Genomic DNA, 21,232 nt, shown 5'->3' on the forward strand with positions numbered 1-21,232 from the left:
TTGCTACAGTCAGTTTTGTCCTGCACTTTAAGCACCTGTGGGTCTGATCTAGATATGTACATAAAACCCACCTGTGGGTCTGATCTAGATATGTACGTAAAACCCACTTTTATTACTCAAGAAATAGCTCTCCAGCACAGCAGAGGGCAATATGTTGACAATGTTGTAAAATAAGGCCTGAGAGCTCTGTTATGAATAAAGGAAGACCTGTTAGCAATGGCTAAATCCCAATATGCATGCTAGTCATATTATAGTATATCAGATAAGGATTAGAGTCTCAAATCACACTAAATGAAAATAGTATGTCAACAATGCAAACTATTTCTAGTGAATGTTCAAAATACGTATCTGTCTGTGCTTTTTAGGTTAATAATTCCCACAACCTCTTGTGCTACACAAGAATATCATGATCGTTGGTTGTAATGGCTCTCTGATGCTGTAATAAGACCATTTAATGACTACACGTACAGTAGTAGTGGCATGCGAACTGGGAATTAGCAAAGATTTCCATTCTAACACTAAATATTTACAGATTAAAGATATGTTGCCAGGTTTAATTTCCAGGGAAACAATTTAAAGTCTTTAAAAGCTTTTAAAACTATCCAAGGTTTGCACTGTTCTCAAAACTCACTGTAAGTGTTCGTCAGTTGGCTGGCTGACTAACAAAAAAAGCAGAGAGCTTTGAAAGTCCAGGTTTTAAATAAATAAATAAACAAGAACACATCTACAATCATCTAAATATAACTAGATGCATTAGCTACAATCACTTAATAAAAAAAATACATTCACAGCTAATAACAATAATAATGTAAACCTGCAATCTCAACTACATTAACTACTTCGGGAACTACAGTTTTAGAATGACTCTGTCACATCAATTAAATGTAAACTGTTGCTAATAATTCAAATGTAATCACTGTATCTGGTTTAAAAATTTCCTCTGATTGTCAGATACAAAGCCATGGCACTGTATTTCTTGATACATACCAAATCATAACTGTTAGAGATAGCCAGAGCGTTTTCTTTAGTACCCTGATATTCCCTCGTATGTATGTACATGAAGTGGTCAATATAATACATACAGACTGCTGATTTGACATCAAATAACTTCAGTAACCCTACCGACACAAATTAACTGGCATCTCATTTTAAAGATGGGGAGCTCTCTTAGCGGTTAATATGAGTTGTGCGTGTAATGTTATTAATTTTTTCAGGGAAAAAAGTCACAGTATACAACAGTCTATACATTTACAACAATATAGGGAATCACTGGGGAATATTTTATGTGTAGATATTAAGGATTATATTAACAATATCTTGTATCTCATTTATAATAATAAGTGTGGATTTGCAAGATTAGTATGGATTTTTAGTATGGATGATGTGCATGAACAATTTTGTTTGAAAGGTTACCGTTAACTATACAAATAGTGGCCAGTCACCTCATTGTGCACATTTACACCACAGGTTTTAGTTCCTAACCCATATGCAATTTTGTGGCCTGTAGATCTATATCCCATGTTTAAATAAGCTTCAAAATTACCAACATGCTCAATGTATGTTCATGTAACCCCAGCAGATTAACAGTGATTCAAACCTCTACAACCAAAATCCTTAAATGTAAGTAATCTTAAGAAATATCCATTTAATATAAATATCTGATACATTTCATGAATATACCCAGAAAAATATCACATTCAACATGTTTTCATCCTATTTCCGACCAGATCTGATTAAGGTTTGATCAAAAAAGGAGAAAAATAAACAGCAGTCACTTCACAGAGTATCATAACATAGCCGTTGTGCCTTTGAAATTTTCACAGTACTAAATTTTCCTCCATTTTTACAGTGAGACTTTGGCTCTGAAGACATTGAGTAGAATGGAATAAAGGATTCCATCATTTACACCAGAGAAACAACCATTATATTACATTCAGAGAAAAAAGATGATCAAAATCCATAAAATATATCCAAGCGATTTGCAGTTGTTTCAGGTAGTCTTTGGCCAACATCCAGTTCATAGTCTGACTTGTTCCATCTGAAAAAGGATTCTCCCTACCACCCACCCTCAGATAGCATGACCAAGGTACAAATTTCTGGTTGATCCGAGACCAGTTCGTACAGAGATTTATTTTACAGTTTACTCTGTAGTTTTTTGAAAAGTTAATTGGAGAGAGTCTTGACTGGAAGTCTTCATTCTCTGCCAAAAAACAATCACAGTATTTACTAAAATACATTTGAGTCTCTGTAAAGCCAGAGAGTGTCCCTAGAGAGGAGTGAAGTTCAAGGTGACTCACCAGTTTTGCAGTGTAAATAGATGCTGAATGTCTGAAGTACACTAATGCAGTGCCATTACTGTCATCAGACTGCTTTAGGCTACAACCTCTCACATAACCTCATCCATGCCTCAAATGTAACAATCTCTCACCCCTTTATATTTTCCCTTTTCACACTCTTTACATCTCGTTCTCTCTTATATAATCACACACACACTGGAGAGACACAAACCTGTAAACATCTTGCTACATAACCTAACAGTCTTGTATTTTGCCTGTAAATATTACATGTGATTATCTATTGCACACCCCTTGTAGCTTCATGCACTTTTCGGAGAGCTCAGAGTGACAGTGACATATAGGACATCTCTGAATTGTTTGAGTATTTCTTGTGGAACATTTCCATACTGGCACTCCGTGACATCAGATGCCGTCCACGTGCTTTCCGCTGCCACCGAATCCAAAGGAAATCCCTACCGGATGGTGTGTGAGAAGGGCTGCTTATGGCTGCTGTTCCCTTTGGTGACCCATTATCGCTTGTTTCACTCTTAGATACATCTAAAGCTGACTGGAGCTCCAACAGGGATAAATTGAAGGGGTGCACAGTCGCTGGGTCTATGGTAGCAAGTCCAGGTGGGTTCAGCTCCTGTGACATTGGTTCATCTATGCTAGTAACTTCAGGATCTAAGCTATCTGACTCAACTGAGCACAGAACGGCAGAGAAGAGAGTCTCAGACTCCAAGGGAGCTGAGTCCATAGTGTCTGGCTGGATTGGGAAATTTATAATGGGGAGAGAATAATCTACAATCTGGCCAATATCTTCTTCGAAGTAGGACTCTGAGATGTTCATGGCACCACCTTCTTCTGCACAGCCTATGAATGTTTCCTTTTTTGACCACAAAACAAGAGCCTGAGTGTCTAGTTCGTGTGCTGCTGGCTTTTGACAAGTAGGAAAATGAGGTTCAGGACTTGCTGGGTTTGATATGTCAGATTCTGTTCGGGATTCAGGCTCTGGAGTGGCTGGTTGGAGATAAATGGTGTCCAGTAGTTCTGGAAGGGGTGGTTCTTGTACTGTGGCTTCACAGGAACACTCATAGACAGTTTCTGGTGTTGGAGGGTTTGGCAGGGCTATATCTACAGGACATGGGCTTTGAAAGTCAGAAACATTGAGTTCAAGAGATTCTAAACTTGGCCATTTTAAGTCTTGAAGATTCATAGAATCTGGGGTCACTGGACTCAGGGCAACGGAGTCCATTTCCAGTGATGTGAAGTCCATAGATTCTTCGTCTGGATGACTCAGCAAAAACGTCTGCATGGATTCTAGAACCGACTGTTCCTGTGTAGTCATGCTACCATGGTCTGGTGTATTTGTACCAGGTTGTTCTGGAGATTCTTGAGAGGGACGATCAAGAAATTCTTGGGCTAGAGTGCCAGTATCATCCGGATCCAGTTTAGGCCACTGCAAACTGGCCAGGTTCACTAGTTCTACATTTGTGAAGTCTAAAACAACTGATTCCACATGCTCAGGAGTGGATGACTTCGTAAAGCAATATGGTTCTACCTCTGGCACTGGTTCTGGGGGATCTGGAGGAGTCATAGAGTCTGAATCTAGATCAGGCCAACAAAGCGACGCCACATCAATAGGATCTGGAGGTGTAAGATTTGCAAAAGTAGGATCATCAATGTCTGCAAATTCAGAGTTGGGGTCAGTTTGAAAAAATGGTGAAGAGGCAGAGATATGCAGGACATTTTTATCTGCGGGTTCTGAAGGAGACATGGATAAAACATTGGGATCAACCGGTGAGGGGCAGTTAACCGCTGCATCTGCTGTGTTCTGTCTCACCAGGGTCTTGCTTCCTGCCTGGGTGCTGACGGACACTTGAGGAGCAGCTGTCTGGGTTTCCCTTACCCAGCTCGGTGACCAGGTGCTGTAATGTTGCGTAAAGGTGGAAAAGTTCCTGTTGAAAGCTCTGAGCTCTGTGCACAGATCCTTCCTGAGCTCTGCTAACTCTTTACGCATGGCTGACACATCCTCCCTCCACTGCTGGCTGATAGCCAGGGCCAGATCCGCTGTCTCCTGGACACTTGATTGAACAGGCCGTGGCCTGATGGGCGCGCTCATTTTCAGCGGGGGTAACGAGGGAGTCGTGGTATGTGAGCTATTACCATAAAGGGTGCTGGATTCATCTCCTCTCCCACGGAGCCCCATATTCCCACGGGCCATGGAGGTTAAGTCTGGCCGCTCGCTGGGTAAATTGTCCTCATTAAGCAAACCAGTGCCCTCCAGCACATCATTTCCCTCTGGAAGAAAAATATAAAAATGCCAGTGTATATAATGTGCCCAGTGGTGAGGCCAGCTGGGGATTTGTGCTGTTTGCAGGCTCCATTTAGTGTTCAACCAAACATATGTGAGCCAAAATAAGTTTTAGGCCAGATTAGAGTTAAATCTTTTTTTATGTGTGAATGATGTTATCACACAGGTCAGATGAAAATGCATTGAAGGATTATAGGAATTAATTATTCATAGGGAAGACATTCAGAGAAGTATGTACACAATTTTAATCAAAGGGCTTTGTAAAATCACACAAATTGTTTTGAGTTTTGCTCAGTATGCAACAAACGCAATCTTGGCTCCCTGTGCTTTAGGTGATGGGAGCTAGTTATTTTGAATTATTGTGATCACGCTAGCAAACAGATCCCATTTTGACTCACAGCTTTTTTTCTCCATTATTACTCTGCCTTCTCACTCCATCCTTTGTTTGCATAAATTCATCTCTCAAAGCACAAAACAGAGAACTGAAACCTGAGGACGCCTGCAGGGGATAATATCAACGGCATCTCATAGAGCATCATCAGGTCCCTCTGACAGAGCAGGTCTGTGCTTTGTGCCTTGAAAGGAGGCAATTGCGAGCAAAAGCTTTCAGTCTCTTTTTGTGTGTGTGTCTCAGCAAAGCAGGTATGAACCCTATTGAACATGAGAGGTTTGACCCATCACTGACCATGTCTTTACTGGGGAAATCATTGTCTTCAAACCGGTACCTCGATACACAAACAAATTCAAACAAACAATAAAAAATTAGCTCATTACTTTAGCAATAGTTTAACTATTAACTATTAATCAATTTTTATGATCAGTGATTGTATTCTTTGAAATGTTCCTTGCCCAGTCACTGTTGTACAATATATGGGACTTACTATAATGGATTTAGTCATATTAAGCTCAAAATCAAGTGTTTTTAAAGAGACTCCCTTTGAGAGAAAGCCAATATTGCTCGTTATTCTGCAAGCATTTTTCAGTGAGAAGGCAGTGCAAAAAACGCCAGAGTATATTTACTGTCTATCTTTGTCTAAACTCTGATTTTTGGCTTTAATTCACACATGTCCAGGGATTGGACTCTGATACTCTTAATTACATTTATTTAGGTGGCCTGTATCACCACTGACCCTTAAACAGTCTGAAAACTCAAACTCTCAAGCACAGCTTCAGTTGCGGACCCTGTGGGAGAGAGAACTCAAAACTGATGCGTTTAAAACCAGCTTCACGCCCCAAAGAGAAAGTGAGAGAGGGAGAGAGAGAGACAGAGACTAAGAGATGTGCGAGAGTGAGAAAAAGAAAGCCCACAGAGTGACAATCATCTGACTGAGAAACATTTTGGGATCGCAATACACACCACCTCATGTCTCCATCATTGCTTTTCACCCCCTCCCTGTCTGTTAATCAAGAGTCAACTGAGGCAGAAAATAGGACAAGGTAGAGATCCAAATTGAAAATCTTGAGAGACAAAACACACAGTGGAAGAATAAAAAGGTCATATCTTAATTTGGACACAATATTTAAAAAATTTGATTTTTCACTTTTCACCATTTTATTGTTTGCCACAAAATTTGGGGATTGAATTCAATAGGGTTCATATTCTTATGCTCTGAGGCACACCAGCACTTACCTTTTGTGCGGTTATGAAGCTGTACACAAATCAATCACTCGGCTGTAAGCAGTTCACATGCATGCATGCCATGCTACATGTAATATGATGCATTCATACAAAAATAATCATCTGGATGAACAGCTTTGCCTCTGATCTAAATCTAATTTACAAATCCTTGACTCTTTAATGCTTTCAGCATGATTCAGCATTTACACTCTCAACAATTAAGTCACGCAAATCTTAAATTGACACTTTTTTTATTTTGTTGTCATTTTCTTATTTAAATTGCTCATTCATTCCGTTTTAAAGTTAACAAAAGTTTACAAAACAGACTTAGGTATGCCCTACGGCCTTTAAGATCAGAATCAGACTAAACTCCAAAAGAGAGTAAAACTGACTTTGGCATGAAAGTAAAATGCAGTTAATTGCCAGCTGCCACTTCAATAGGATGTACAACATAGGCGGATGGTGAACCAACTCCACTTTTTTGTTTTTGACTGAATTTGTATTTAACGTGATTACAATTTAATAAAAACGGTTCCACGGTTATTCAAACAGCGAATAAATTATAGGCTATATAGAAAGTGACATTATCACATTGTTCTATCGCGAGTTTAAGCGCTCTCAAAAAACAAAACTATCGTTATAATCACTGAAGCTGTACACACTGTTAAATGAATCTCTTACTTACATTTACATCTGCGCTTTGTTGTTTATGATGAGAGAATTCGCAAGAGTCCGGAATTCAGTCAGTGAATGAGTGCGCACTCAACAAAACTGATCTGTTTCAACGATGACGCCACTGAACGCCTCTGATTGGCCATTGCATTCCTAAGCTCAACAGAATTGTGCGTGACTGGTTCAAATGCACAACACTGTAAAAACACCTAAAATTAAATACGGTGCAAAATGAGCAGGTCTTAATTTAATGCCGCAATCGACACTGTCTATTCATATTCACTTTGTTAGCAACAGACGTAATAGATTTAATTTATTTGTGCAGGGGCATTTTTGTCCAATTTAGTGCCATTTTTGCCCCAATTGGCCCCGTGGCCACGGGGAGGCTAAAAAAAAAAAATGAAAACCCCAAAAATACTGTTTCAAGGCCAGTAGGAAATGTATGTACGAAATGTATTCACTATATCACTCAGCATTCACAGCTGTGGTTAATTTTGGCTTGAAGGCAAACCTAAGACAGTTTTAATAAAAACAGTAAGATTGTTCTTTGAAATCTTTCCACAACTTCTACTTTGAGACAACCACAAGTCGAGACCAGACACAGATGTGCATAGTTATTCACAAGGAAAGCCCACTTACCTGTGGTGGACCTGATGGTGGAGGTGACAGTGGATGATGTCATGGAGGGGACGCAGTCATCGTCCTGTGAGAATCCGGCCTGGATGGCTCGTAGGTAACTGTGGCTGCGTGTCCTGAAGCAGCCCGGCAGGTCCAAAGCATCCATGGCCTGAGACTCCACCTCGCTGAACACGGATTCACACACAGACTCAAACTGCCCATTAACCTCAGTCTCGCTCACCTGCAAAACCAGAAAAACCAAGACAATATATAGATGTTTCTTCTAACCATCCTCCCTTCTTTTTTTCCCTCTGGCTGCTTTCTTCTATTTTCTTGGCTTTATTTGCTGTTAGGCCTATATTTCTCCCTCAATTCCAGTGTGCAGTCTAATCTTATCTACAAAGGACTGTACGTGAGATAAAAATCACGATATGGTCACAGCAGAATCTCTGTGGATAAAACATCAAGTCTTCCAGCAGAAGTCTGAGGAAATGAAATGCTTTCGTTGAATCCTTCCCATTCCTGAGCAAAACCTTTTTAAATCGCTTCGAAAAATCTGAGATGAGCATCTCTGTGATAAAGCGATATCTGTCTAGTCAAGCTGAACTTGTCTGATAGGATTCTTACTACCCATCAGATTCCCATTTAGCAATCTCTAAAATCCGAGATTGCCATCGCGTTCCATTCAAAGGGAATTATCCTCTAATGACCACAGCAAGCCACTGATGATGCTTAGAAAGCGAGAGTGAGCGTTTGTGCAAAATGGGGGTTCGGAGAATGAAAACCATGTTGTAAGACCTCAAGCCAAATCAATAAAACCCCTATTACTTTACTTTAAGAGAGAGATTTAGATGTTAGAGGCTGATAAATCTGACCATTTAAAAACAGACAAACACAACAACTACATTGTATATAAATGGCAAAATGGGCCTTAAATCCTCTGTATGTGTTGTGGTTTTCTGCACTGCGATGGGTGTAAAAAAAAAAACCTGGATTACCTTGAGCTTTGTGAAGCCGGGCAGATGTGACTCTCACCTGGCTGACCTGGCTGACGCAGCTGGCCTGGCTCAGGGTGCTGACCGCTCTCATGTAGCTCTGGTTCCTGGAGCGGAACTTTGGCGAGTTGTAGTTGGGAGACGGTTCCAGTGTGATGCTGGGATGGATTTCTCTAGAGGTATGAAGATGGTAGCTCTGACTACGCAGTGAGACATGCAGTGAGGGTGGCAATGAAAGGAAGGAAAGGTAAGAAGAAAGATCCGTCTATCATCAATCTATCTATTTATCTATAATTAAGGGTTATAACATAAAGGATTGTGTAACATTTTTTAAAATAATGTATCCATTTCCTTTACAGCCCTCCTCTCTTTCTTTTTCTCCAGATTTATCAATGCAACCTAAAAATGGCATTTCGATTGGCTCTGCTGAAGCATCCAATTAATGCTGTAAAATGAAGCACAATTCAAATTAGAGGCTAATTAATGAGTCACTGTGCTTGTGCATTCAATACATCCTATAAATACAACACAGGACTCCACAAAAAAGAAAGAGGGAGGAAGGAGAGAAAGTAACAGAGAAAGAAAAAGAATAATGCTATTTTACAAAAGTCATTCTTCAAAATAACCTTGAAGAGCTATTAGAATCTGAAAATTGTTAAAATGGGAGTGACTAGAAAATTATGAGAAGATTAGACGATGACTTTTACGCAACAAAGTCTACATTACCTTTAAAAAGATTCAAGCAGCTAAGTGTGTTTGTTTGCTCATATTCACCTTAAATCTGCAGTGATATTGGTGAGGTATTTGACCATGTCCCGGCTTGACTTGTCCAAACGGTATGAGCTGTCAACAGAGACAAGATACTTTTTAGGATCAAAAGAAAGATTGAAAGATTTTTAATTCGTAAATAAATGACTTAAATCACATCTGTAGTGATGCTCTAAGCCAGTTATCTTAACTCCGCCATTTTCCTATGGGATGCCATTGTGCAAAGCCACAAACTTGCAAATGTATGTTTTTACAGTTGTTCAAATACAAAATAATACAACTTTAATAGTAATATACACACCTATCAAACATCAAATAAAACTAAAAATAAACAAAATAAGTTTGTCTCTAACCTCTTCTATATTAATAAATTCTTCTATAAAATAATTTAATAATAAAGCATGTTGCATATAATTAAACTGACTGATTTAATATGATCCAAAAAGGTGAATAATTCATCATACACATATGTAATAATAATAATAATAATACGTTTGACTAAATTGAAAATCTAAATAAAAAATGATTGACTCTTATACATTGAAAAAATATTCTCAATATTATTATGCATTTAACAATGTCTTTTAATACAGGTGCAAAATCTAAGAAAAAAATATGTTGGAAAGAATCTTGGATAAATGGTGAAAGTTGGGTTTAAAAGTTAGTAAAATAGTTTCGAACTCTGGTCATGTATGTAGGAGTTTGGGATTAGCTGTATAATCTTTCCCGGAGAATTCACACTGCATCTAGTCCCCTCTAGGAATATAATCACACTTTCTCCCACTCTCTCTCAACACCAGTCTCCTGAGATCTGCAGAAATGTGCACACAAACACATTCCTGAATGCCTAGTGTAGATCGTGGTGACATTTCTGATGTGAGATTCTGCTGGGCATAAGAAACAGACCACCCAAGCACAGCTCAAAGAATTACCATTCAGCTATCTTTTCTATAGTTGCTGGAGAGCCAACAGACAAAACCAAGCCTCATTCTAATCTGAGATCTTAAGAAGAAAGCAGATTGGAGTGTTTGCTGATGAAGTTACAGAGCGTGACGAGACTCTTCAGGACGCAGGGACAGATTTGATGCTGCTGTTGGTGATTCTTGAGCTCTGTGCTCTAACAATCAATACAGTCAATGTGTCTCCCTCAGTTTGCACGGTGTGCGTCCTTCTCTGCTGCTGCGGGGGAGATTTCTAAGGCTCTGCCTCATCCTGTAACTACAACATATTCTGAACATCCACAGCTAAACTGCAGAGGGCAGATTTTCAGCATGTGTAAGCTCATCACTGCAGGGAGCTTCATTAGAGTTGTATCATGTATTAAGTTATTTTGAATCTTTTCAAAATAGGGAAGGAAAACATGGGGCTTTTTGGTGCATTACTTTGCCAACACAAAGAACACAAAGGGGGCAATTAAATGAACTTTTCTCAATATTCCCAGCAAGTTGTTAAAAATCTAAGCACATTACAAATATACTAAGAGATTGCAAAGGACTCTAAAGCAATTATGAGTGGGTTATTCTAATGTCCTGGTGCCATTCAAATGTCTGGGTTGTCCAAACTACTGCACTCTTGAGGTGGTGTATTGAACTAATGATCTTTAATAACACTGATTGGTGATGAGTCCCTCTGAAGGTCAGTGTATCTCATCATTCTGTGGAGCTGCTGCTGGATGTGTGGAATCAGCACCCTCTTGCAGTCTTCCTGCATTCTCTGAGGATTTCCATCAGTGGGCCTAGGCCATGCAGAGATAAATGAGGCTGTCTTGAGTGATCAACTTGCATGCACTCTAAAAGCTTACTGTGCTTTGATGTGTTGTCACTGCATCATGACGCTCTCTGTCCTGCCAAGTCCGCACTGTTCCATCAGAATGTAATGCTGTTCTTTCCTTAGTGGAAAATGTAGTATCGCTCTGTTCCAAAAGTGAGCCTACATTTTTAAGACTGCAGAATTTTAAGCCGGCAAAGGTTTTTCCAAAAGAAAAATATATTGCTACATTTTATAATTATTAAAATAGAATAAACACAAATGATAAACAATTATATAATAAAAAATTAATTATTTTAATTTTTTATATATTTACCTAATATTATTACAATATTGTTTGTGTGTGTTTGGAGTCTGTACCTTTTGTTGTTGCTTTTGAAAGAATTCTCATTCTCACCAAGGCTGCTTTTATTTCATAAAAAATAAGGTAAAAACATAGTATGAAACATTATTATTATTGAAAATAAATGGTCTGTATTTTAAAATATCTTAAAGGGGTCATATGATGCTGCTAAAAAGAACATTATTTTGTGTATTTGGTGTAAACGACGGCAACAATACTAAAGAGAGAATAAAAGTTACGCCTTCTTTCTTTGCATGAACATTTGGGCGGCGTTATGCAAATCTTCCCACATAGTGACGTAGATATGTGGGGGCGTGTTAGAATGAGCCGTTTTAGGTAGGCGTGGTTAACTCTTAACTTTTATAAAGAATATCTCTTTGGATTTGAGACTTTAGTCTTTGCAACTTTACAGATCTTCTTTATGCACCAAGAGCTTGTAACACTCCAAAGAGAAAGGAAAAATTGAAATCGCATCATATGACCCCTTTAAAATGTAATTTGTTCCTGTGATGGCAAAATTATTTTAGAAGCCATTACTCCAGTTTTTAGTGTCACATGATCCTTCAGAAATCAACCTAATATGCTGATTTTGGGGCTCATTAAACATTTGTTTATTGAAACACGTTGAAATTGGCTGCTTAATATTTTTGTGGAAACTGTGATATATTTACTTGCCTTTGTTTGATTTTTTGTAAGAATCATTGTAAGAATCAAGAATCGACAGCCATTGTGTTTTCAGCATGCCAGTAATCTTCAATCAGTAAGGGCAATCATAAATGTTTAAGCATTCATCACACAAGATGGAAGAGCCACAAGAGCATATTTAGGCAGATTACTGGCCTACAACATCATCCTGCACATGTTGTTTGGAGATGATCAGATTGCCTGTTTGAATCTTAAGCTTGTGTTCTCAAGTCTGATTTTCATAACAGAAGGCAACAGTGGGTGACTCATTTCCTCTAGATTCAATAGCTTGAATGGGATCGACAAAAAGTGTCAGAACATGGTCCAACATTTGGTTTGAATTGTGCGCAGAACCATCTCTAGAATGACTGCTTGGACGTGGACCACATTGAATCTCCAAAGGAAGAGTGAGCATGACATGCTAGCTCTGAAAAAACAAAGACAGATTAAACTGATCTTTATATTTGAAACCCTAAATAACATTTGGAAGTGTAAAATAACATAATAGAAATAATAAATCAAATTAAAGCTGCATGCAGCGTTGAAAGGGCCCTCGCACCCGGAGGCACCTCCACCCGTTGGCCTTAGGGAAACAGTGAACGGTGGGCAATATGCATTTAAAGTGGCAAATATAGGAGGAATATTTTATTTAAATGTGCCAAACTTCCTGCTGCCATCTGGTGGTGCTATGATTATACAGTAACTGAATATTGGCCTTTAGATGTCTTCAGACCATGACTCTTACCAAACAAAAAATTTGGGGCAGATTGGACATTACATATTTTAGCTACAGTGTAGTGTAAAACATGACATTTCCTGTTGCCAACAGGTGGCACTATAATTTATAACTGAATATTGGCATGTAAACGTTTTCAGGCCAGGACTCTTACCAAACATGTGAAGTTTGGGGCAGATCGGACATTGCATGTTCAAGTTAGGCTGATGATACACAGGGCAACTTTTTGAGCAATGTTGCTGGGCAACTTTGGCCAATGTTGCCGTCAACAGGCAACCAGGTGAGACACAGGCTCCACGGCCAATCTAAAGTATCCTGATAGAAATTTGCTACCCATTCTCAATGGGAAAGTGCCAAAGCAACATTGCTCAAAAAAAGTTGCCCTGCAAAATTGCTCCAAAAGTTGCCCCGAGTATCATCAGCCTTAGGATAAAACAATTAATTTCCTGTTGCCAGCAGGTGGCGCTATGATTATAACTGAATACTGGCCTTAAGATGTGCTCAGGCCAAGACTCATATCAAACGTGTGTCGTTTGGGGCAGATCGGACATTGTATGGCTGAGCTACAATAACGTAATATTTCATGGCGAAACATCAAACTTTGTCAGGTTGCCCCGGACACGGCCTTTAACGAAAACTTATGATCTTAGCAATTTCACACCGCAAAGGCATTTAGATTAGACTGACCAAATATAATGTTGATGTCATTAAATCTCTAGGAGGAGGAGTTAGAGCGTAAAACATGTCACTTCCTGTTGGCAGCAAGTGGCGCTATGACTACAACTGAATATGGGTACGTAGTTGTTCAGGCCAGGACTCTTATTAAATATGTGAAGTTTGGGGCAGATCAGACATTGTATGCCTGAGTTATAGCAACTTCTTGTTCATGGCAAAACAGCAAAATTTGTCAGGCCACCACGAACACGCCCTTTGACGAAAAATCAAGATCTTCGCAATTTAGCATTGCAAAGGTCTTATGATTACACTAACTAAATATGAAGATGATCCAATTAAAACGGTATGAGGAGTTCATTTAAATACGTGGCCTGAAAATGGCAAAAACTGCACAAAAAATCGTAGGTATGTAGGTATTGGGACATTACATTCCTAGCAAATTACGCACATGTACATGAAACATAGCGGGAGGGGCGCTTTGTTGAAATTTTATAGGTGACACTATCGAGCCATTTTCTGAAACCCACATCAGATGTAAATTTTCGCCAGTTCTGACACGTGTGCAAAGTTTCGCGAGTTTTCAATCCTGTTTAGGCCCCCAAAAATGCGATTAACTTTGCCAAAGAAGAATAATAAAGAGATCAATTCCAAGAGGGTCCTCCTCGCACCATTGGTGCTGAGGCCCTAATAAAATAATAGAAACTGAAATGCTGTTTATTCAGTTTGGTTAATTTAATGTAATTTACTGTCTTCTAATCAGAATGCAGATTGCATGGTGCAGGGAACTGAAACAAGAGTTTTGTGACAGGCAGTCGAGCCAATTTATGTTGTCTTTCAAAAGTAGTTCCTAATGCTCTTAGAGGCCATTGGCTTTTGTCTGTGCATGACAAAGCTGTAGAGATAAATATATAGTCTCCTTGGTAGCGATTACATTTCAACATGTTTTAACATACAGTAAATCATAGTCATGTACTGAAGACAGATTTTATAAACACTTTTTGTACTGCGGTTAGATCTTTAAAGGGGTCATATGATGTTGCTAAAAAAAATGAAATGTGTTTATGCGGTTTAAGGTAAAAAAAAACACATTATTTTCCACATACTGTACATTATTGTTTCTCCTCTATGCCCTGCCTTTCTGAAATGCGTCGATTTTTACAAAGCTCATCGGTCTGAAAAGCAAGGTGTGCTCTGATTGGCCAGCTATCTAGTGCGTTGTGATTGGCCGAATACCTCAAGCGTGTGATGGAAATGTTTCGCCCCTTACCATACTGTGATGCTGTGTACCGGCCGGAGCGACGAGACAAAAACATTAAAACCCATTATAAACGAGGCATTTGTTGCATCCAGTGGGGACATAATTGCGGATTATAATGACTTATTTGGTCTTTTTACGCATTGCGTTGCATCGCGCCGTGTAAACATAAAACCATGTCTGCATTTGTGATCGGAGAAATGACAAACAACAAGCGCTACTCTACACTGCACAAAACTCGCAGGGCCCGCAGGGTTTGAATCATCAGTGGCAAATTATTTTAATATGAAAATGTACTTACAGTCTGTGAGTCAGAACAGCCGGCATTGTAGTCTACTCTACCAGGATCAGGAAACAGTCCTCCATAAAATGCGCTGCACACATCTGAATATTTGGGTTGAACTGTTCTGGAACAGTGTTGTAAATACAACTTGACCAATGATTTCTAGTCCTGTCCTCTTTTGGAAGGCCAAACAAAGTATTTTCGCTTTCGCAACGAAACACACAGCGTCTTCACAACATGGTGGCGGCAGTGGCAGCAACAATAAAGTTACGCCTTCTTTCTTTGCGTGAACATTTGGGCTATAAAATGCAAATCTTCCCACATCGGGACGTAGACGTTTAAACGAGGCATTTTAGGAGGGCGTGGACCAGTCTTAACTTTTATAAAGAATATCTATTTGGGTTTGAGACTTTAGTCTTTGCAACTTTAGGGATCTTATCTATTCACGAACAGCTTGTAACACGCCAAAGAGAAAATCGCATCATATGACCCCTTTAAACTGTAGCTAGACTTAATGGGACACACCTTCTTGTGGAATCCCTGTCACCATCCAATCTTAATACTGTATAAATATACTTTTTCATAATAAGCAGTGACTGCACTGTTCCATGCACCTACTCAGGGGAAGAGCTCATTTGATGTGCTACAATATCTTTCATTAGATGTACTTTGAGAGAGGCAGTCTTGCCAAATTTATAACATCATGTTTCAGAGTTTTGCATAATGGTGTACAGCCCCTGTAATACAGAGCAGAAAATAATCCTCACGTCTGGGAGAGAACAAAGGCACCAGGTGGTATTGTGTGAGAAAGCGGGTGCAGTGTAACAGGAATATCCCAAAATTCAATGCTGGCTGGAGATGGAAAAATGTCTGGAATGTTTACAAAGACTGGGAGAAAATATACAAAAGTTTCACTTCTTAGTGGGCTTGAAATCTCTAAATGTGAAACAAAATGATCGTAACTTCTTTGATGCAGATATTACTGAAAGTTTAGCTATTTTATGTGACTTATTTAGTATTCATCATTCAATATTCAGTGCATGACATGATCAGCAGACTGTAGAAGGCTCTTGCCTTAGTCATAGATGCCTGACTCACAGTCACTTTCTATAACAGACAGCATTGGTTTTTGATAAGAAGACACAGATGCAGTAAGTTCAGTTGCAGAAGGTGTCAGTGTGTATTGAATCACTTTCAGCAGCTCATCTCTAAGATTATATATGTGTTTGTCATCTTAATTGCTTCAGTTTTTCACTCAAATTTACTGGTACAACTAAACACCGGTTTCAAACGGTAAACCAGGGCGTCCCGCTTTCCTAACAAGAGAGTCTATAATGTACAATCTGTGATGTGACTGCAGATGTTTCATGATGGCTCATAACGAGATCAAAAAAGCATTTGCATATGCAACAAAAAGGATCCCACATGTCGCAGATTGTGGGCCTCTGTGATTGTGGATAAATGATTGCATGCCTGTTTTCTACTTTATGACTTTGTGCATTAATTACTCTAACCTCTGATTAGATGGGGCTTCTAATGAGATGATCAACCACTGGCTGATCAAAAATCCTACCTCTGGTCTGAAAGTTGTCTCTGCAGCACGGATTTGACAAGAGCGTTGGGTCGCACGCTTTTCTGTGGGGAGTTTTTAGGGCTGCCATCGGAGTCTCCGCTGTCCTGATCACCCATGGCTTTAACATAACTGCTGCTCCGCATCCTTCTGCATGGGATCTCCTCATCTCTCCCTCCCCATTCATCCTGAGGGACCTGTATGTACATAAACACTGCTTTCATATAATGGATATATAATTATAAGCTAAACCAATTAAAATATATAAGAGAGATAGAATTGTTAGCAAAGCTGATGTCTTCACCAAACTGAATGTATGACAGCTTTTCTTGTTCAAAAGAATCTATTTGGTTTCTATGGCTATGAAATAGTTTGTTTGTTACCTTTTTAAGGCATGAAAGCACATACATCTCTCTCTCTCTCTCTCTCTCTCCCTCTCTTTTATTGCCATGATAACTAAGTTAGTAAGTTAGATAAACTGTTATAATTAATAGTATTATAATTACCTGTTATAATATACTCAGACAAGTAAACAATCTCATTCCATGTTCTTAACTGAAGTGTAAGTGTAAGTGAAGCACTCAGTCATGTTTATATTATTTAGTAAACTGATTTTCACTTTAATTAAAAATATATAACAAACACGATTAATGTAACCATTTTAAAGAAAAAAGTTTTGTTATCGCCTTTGGAGGAAGGGTGCCGCCATCTTGCAATGCCACAGCGTGTGATGTCAGAGGGTTGGTTTGCTTCTTGGACAGTGAAGTAATATTTTATTTACTTTTTGAACACACAAATGTAATTTTGACACACTAATGTGTTTGGTTTTCACCACATTCATTGCATGAATACCCAACACCAAACTGTCTAAATCACAAAGTTTTGATGGTGGTGTCCCCAAACATTGTTTTCATAACGCGAGGCACAACGTGATGTAAAACAAACAACGCTTCATATAATATCATTCATGTCATATTTGCATTACATTGGCTCGCTCACCAGTAGTGTTATGTAAGATATTTTATGTTCACCTGCGAATACAGTATGCTTACCTGCTGATAACAGAACGCTAAATCTAATAATGTGAACGACCAGGCTAGTGCTGCTTCCTCAAGAAAGTTTATCATTCTTTTATTATTCTTTTAAAGTTTATCATACTTTTAAGCCTTGTCAGCTAAAACGTTAAAGTGTTTTAAGCCATTCAAGCACAAGACAACGCTAAAGAGATTGCAATGTGGTAGCCTATATGTAATTATAACACTATTAATTATAACAGTTTAGTTTGGAGAGAATGTTTAGGATTTATTGGGATTATAAAAATAAGGAGTGGATGGATTTTTACCATTATAGTCTGGTTGTCACTGTGGATACACATCTGTGTTCAAAAACCTTATAAAAGTGAATTTTGCATAATAGGAACCCTTTAAGGTTTTTTTTTTCTCAAACAAACATATATTTTAATTTACGGGAAATAAAAGTAAATATATTATATCAATAACTATAAAACATAACTTGCTCCTGAACTATGGCTACTAGAGACTAAACTGTAAGCACTTTGCTCAACGTTTATTTTTGTAAATTGTAAATTGAAAACTATTATTTGAAAACCTATATAAAATGAATAGAAAATAAAACAGCTAGTATGAGGTTTGACTATCAGCATCTTCTGAAGGTCAAGTAAAAAAACTTTTTCAGAGTTTCAGGCCCAATTTGATTTCATGGAAAGTGCTAGACTAAACTCTAAACATTAGATCACTCTCACCCAAAGCAGTTATTGTAAATGAAATGATCACAGATAATCGTTTTGATGTACTCTGCTTGACTGAAACCTGGCTAAAACCTAATGATTATATTGGTCTAAATGAGTCTACTCCACCAAGCTACTGTTATAAGCATGAGCCCCGTCAGACTGGTCGTGGCGGCGGTGTTGCAACAATATATAGTGATATTCTCAATGTTACTCAGAAGACAGGATACAGGTTTAACTCATTCGAAATACTAATGCTTAATGTTACACTGTCAGATATGCAAAAGAAATATATCGTATCTGTAGGTTCAGGATCTGACTGAGTGAAAATGAAAGCTTTTCTTTAAAGGAGACCCTTTAAATGCCCCTTTTTACAATATGTAATATTAGTCTCTGGTGTCCCCAGAATGTGTATGTGAAGTTTCAGCTCAAAATACGCCACAAATCATTTATTATATCATTTTGAAAATGCCTATTTTGAGTGGAAGCAAAAACATGCTGTTTTTCGGGCCTGTCTCTTTAAATGCAAATGAGCTGCTGCTCCCCGCCCCCTTTTCCAGAATAGAGCTGCGCCATTACAGCTTGTACCTGCTAAAAAACATCTGTTTTGGTTCTGATTATCATGTTTATCGGGCTGAAATCATGCGTTTTAAAACATGAGTTTAAACTTCTGATATAAGGTTTTCTGAGCACACACATCCAAAGCACACGGACAGAAAGCGGCCACCACACAGCATGTGAGTACTAAACTAAGTTCTCATTCACACACAAGTTTACGTTAAAAACTCACAGTTACAAAAACAGTCAGTTATGTCTATGAAGGTAAACAGCTGGGAAATCTGTGTGGCAGCAGCAATATATAGTAAATAAATCAATAAATCCACTGCTCTCTTATCTCCTCTGAGGCTGGGACTCTAAATAGTGTTCTGTGCTCGTCTGTGCAGCCAAAGGTAGAACAGTTAGTATGTTTTGCTCAAACTTTCGCCATGGCCTTAGAACTGGTACACCGTTGTCGCTTGCGTCATGGGTGGAAACTTACAGATTAAGGGGCGGTAATATTATAATGAGATCCCTTTGCCACGTCACCAAGGGAGCGAAATCAGACGCCCTTGTTTTCTCAGACGCTTGCAGAAAAAGGCTTACCAAAACAAAGTTACTGGGTTAATCTTTTTCACGTTTCCTTGGTTGGTAGATGCACCGGGGACCTGATTATAGCACTTAAAACCTGGAAAAGTCAGATTTTCATGATGTCACCTTTAAGTGAAAAGGGAGTAGCTTGAAAAAAAACTTCCTTAGTAGGTGTCTATTTACTAAGCAGTCAGCAAGACCAAGAAAATAAGAACAGCGTATGTAGTAAACGGCTGGATGCTCATTAAAACAGACTCCTCAACACAATTCATTGCCAACACCGCTGACACGGTGACATTGTCACGACTGTTATCCATCACCTATACCGGCTGACATTTACTTCTTGGCACTTTCCCCAAGAACATCGTCACAGAAATGACTTATCACAGACTATCTTTATTTGTGGACAGTGTCTGAGTAATATTATCGTTGTTGTCATGATCTTGAATGCTTAATGACTCTCTTCTTGTGAATGAACAATGTTTCCCTCAGATCTGATACCTGACTGACGGATCACATGACAGAAACAAGGCACTGACATATTTATGACGTGTTCTCCTTTCACACTAGCAGAGACCAATTTTATCACCTAGCAACCGTCTGTCCTCATCCTCATAACCTTCAGAACACTACTTTACATCAGTACTCTGAAAACATCCTCTCAGAGCAACACATCTCTACAGTTCTATAGGCCAAGAGATGTATTCATTATAACATAGTGACTAAAGAACTGAACTATACTTTCTTTCTTCTGTGGAACAACAAAAGGAGGGGTTTAAAGAACTGTGCTGCTTGCTCTTTTCCATGTAATTACAATCAAGATTTCAAAATGAACCTAAAATCATCATAAAATTGATCTATTTGAGATTCCATGATAGATAAAGTCATATGATAGCTTTGCATGAAAGCAACATTAAATTTAAGTCATTATTCACTGAAGATCTTCTTGGAACATTCATGATATTTCAACTTCAAACAACTTATTCTTTTTAATAAACTGGTTGATATACACTACCATTCAAATGTGTGGGGTCAATAAATATTAAACTGATCAAACATGACAGTAAAGACATTTATTAATATTTATAAACACTTTGCCACCACAGGAATAAATTCTATTTATTATTTTATTATATCAAATTTGTATGAAAATAATATTTCAAAATATGATCAAATAAATTGAGCCTTTGTAAACATAACACAACATTTTTTTTTTTTATCTAACTAAACTTCTAAACTCTGTTTCTTAGGGTTTCAGTTGACTGAAATATGATCTGCTGGAGGTGAAGATTATTGTTTAATAATGACTTTTGTCACTTTTGTTTAAAAGTTTAATGAAATTTTGGTCGACCAGCAAAATTCTTTAACATTTTCCATTTCTGTTCTACTAAAGAAAGAATGTAAAGTTTGGAATGACATCCGGATGAGTAAAAAATGGCATATATAAATATAATTTCGGTAACACTTTCTATGAAACCCGTATTTATAATGCATTATAAGGGTATTCTTAAGGTATTATAATGAATGCATAATGCATTATAAAAAAACTTATAATATGTTATATCAACTCATGAATAATCATAACAACAGTTATAATACATCATAATACTTACGTATTTGTGGTTATAAGTTTAAGAGTATGATTATTTATAACACACAATAAACACCATATTAAATCTACTTCATTTACAGAATAATGGACTGTATCATATCTTGACATTGTTTATTTAAGATCTGCACAGTATCTTACTACAGGTTGTGAGTGGTTAGATGTTGAGTGTTT

At 38.2% G+C, this 21,232-nt stretch overlaps 1 protein-coding gene across 1 annotated transcript in view; it reads right to left on the reverse strand.

Annotated features, from left to right (window-relative positions):
• The window catches only part of LOC107583025 (disks large-associated protein 2-like), a 48,971-nt gene that overhangs the window by 13,138 nt on the left and 14,601 nt on the right, over positions 1 to 21,232 (reverse strand). The window contains exons 3-6 of the mRNA XM_016269105.1: positions 16,578 to 16,771; positions 9,268 to 9,336; positions 8,534 to 8,693; positions 7,520 to 7,739 (exon numbers count right to left, since the gene is read on the reverse strand). Of these exons, the coding sequence (XP_016124591.1) occupies positions 7,520 to 7,739; positions 8,534 to 8,693; positions 9,268 to 9,336; positions 16,578 to 16,771 (643 nt within the window). The remainder of the gene's footprint in view (positions 1 to 7,519; positions 7,740 to 8,533; positions 8,694 to 9,267; positions 9,337 to 16,577; positions 16,772 to 21,232) is intronic.

This window comes from Sinocyclocheilus grahami, unplaced genomic scaffold, assembly GCF_001515645.1.
Source record: "Sinocyclocheilus grahami isolate Dianchi unplaced genomic scaffold, SAMN03320097.WGS_v1.1 scaffold4.1, whole genome shotgun sequence".
In the NCBI taxonomy this organism is placed as follows: domain Eukaryota; kingdom Metazoa; phylum Chordata; class Actinopteri; order Cypriniformes; family Cyprinidae; genus Sinocyclocheilus; species Sinocyclocheilus grahami.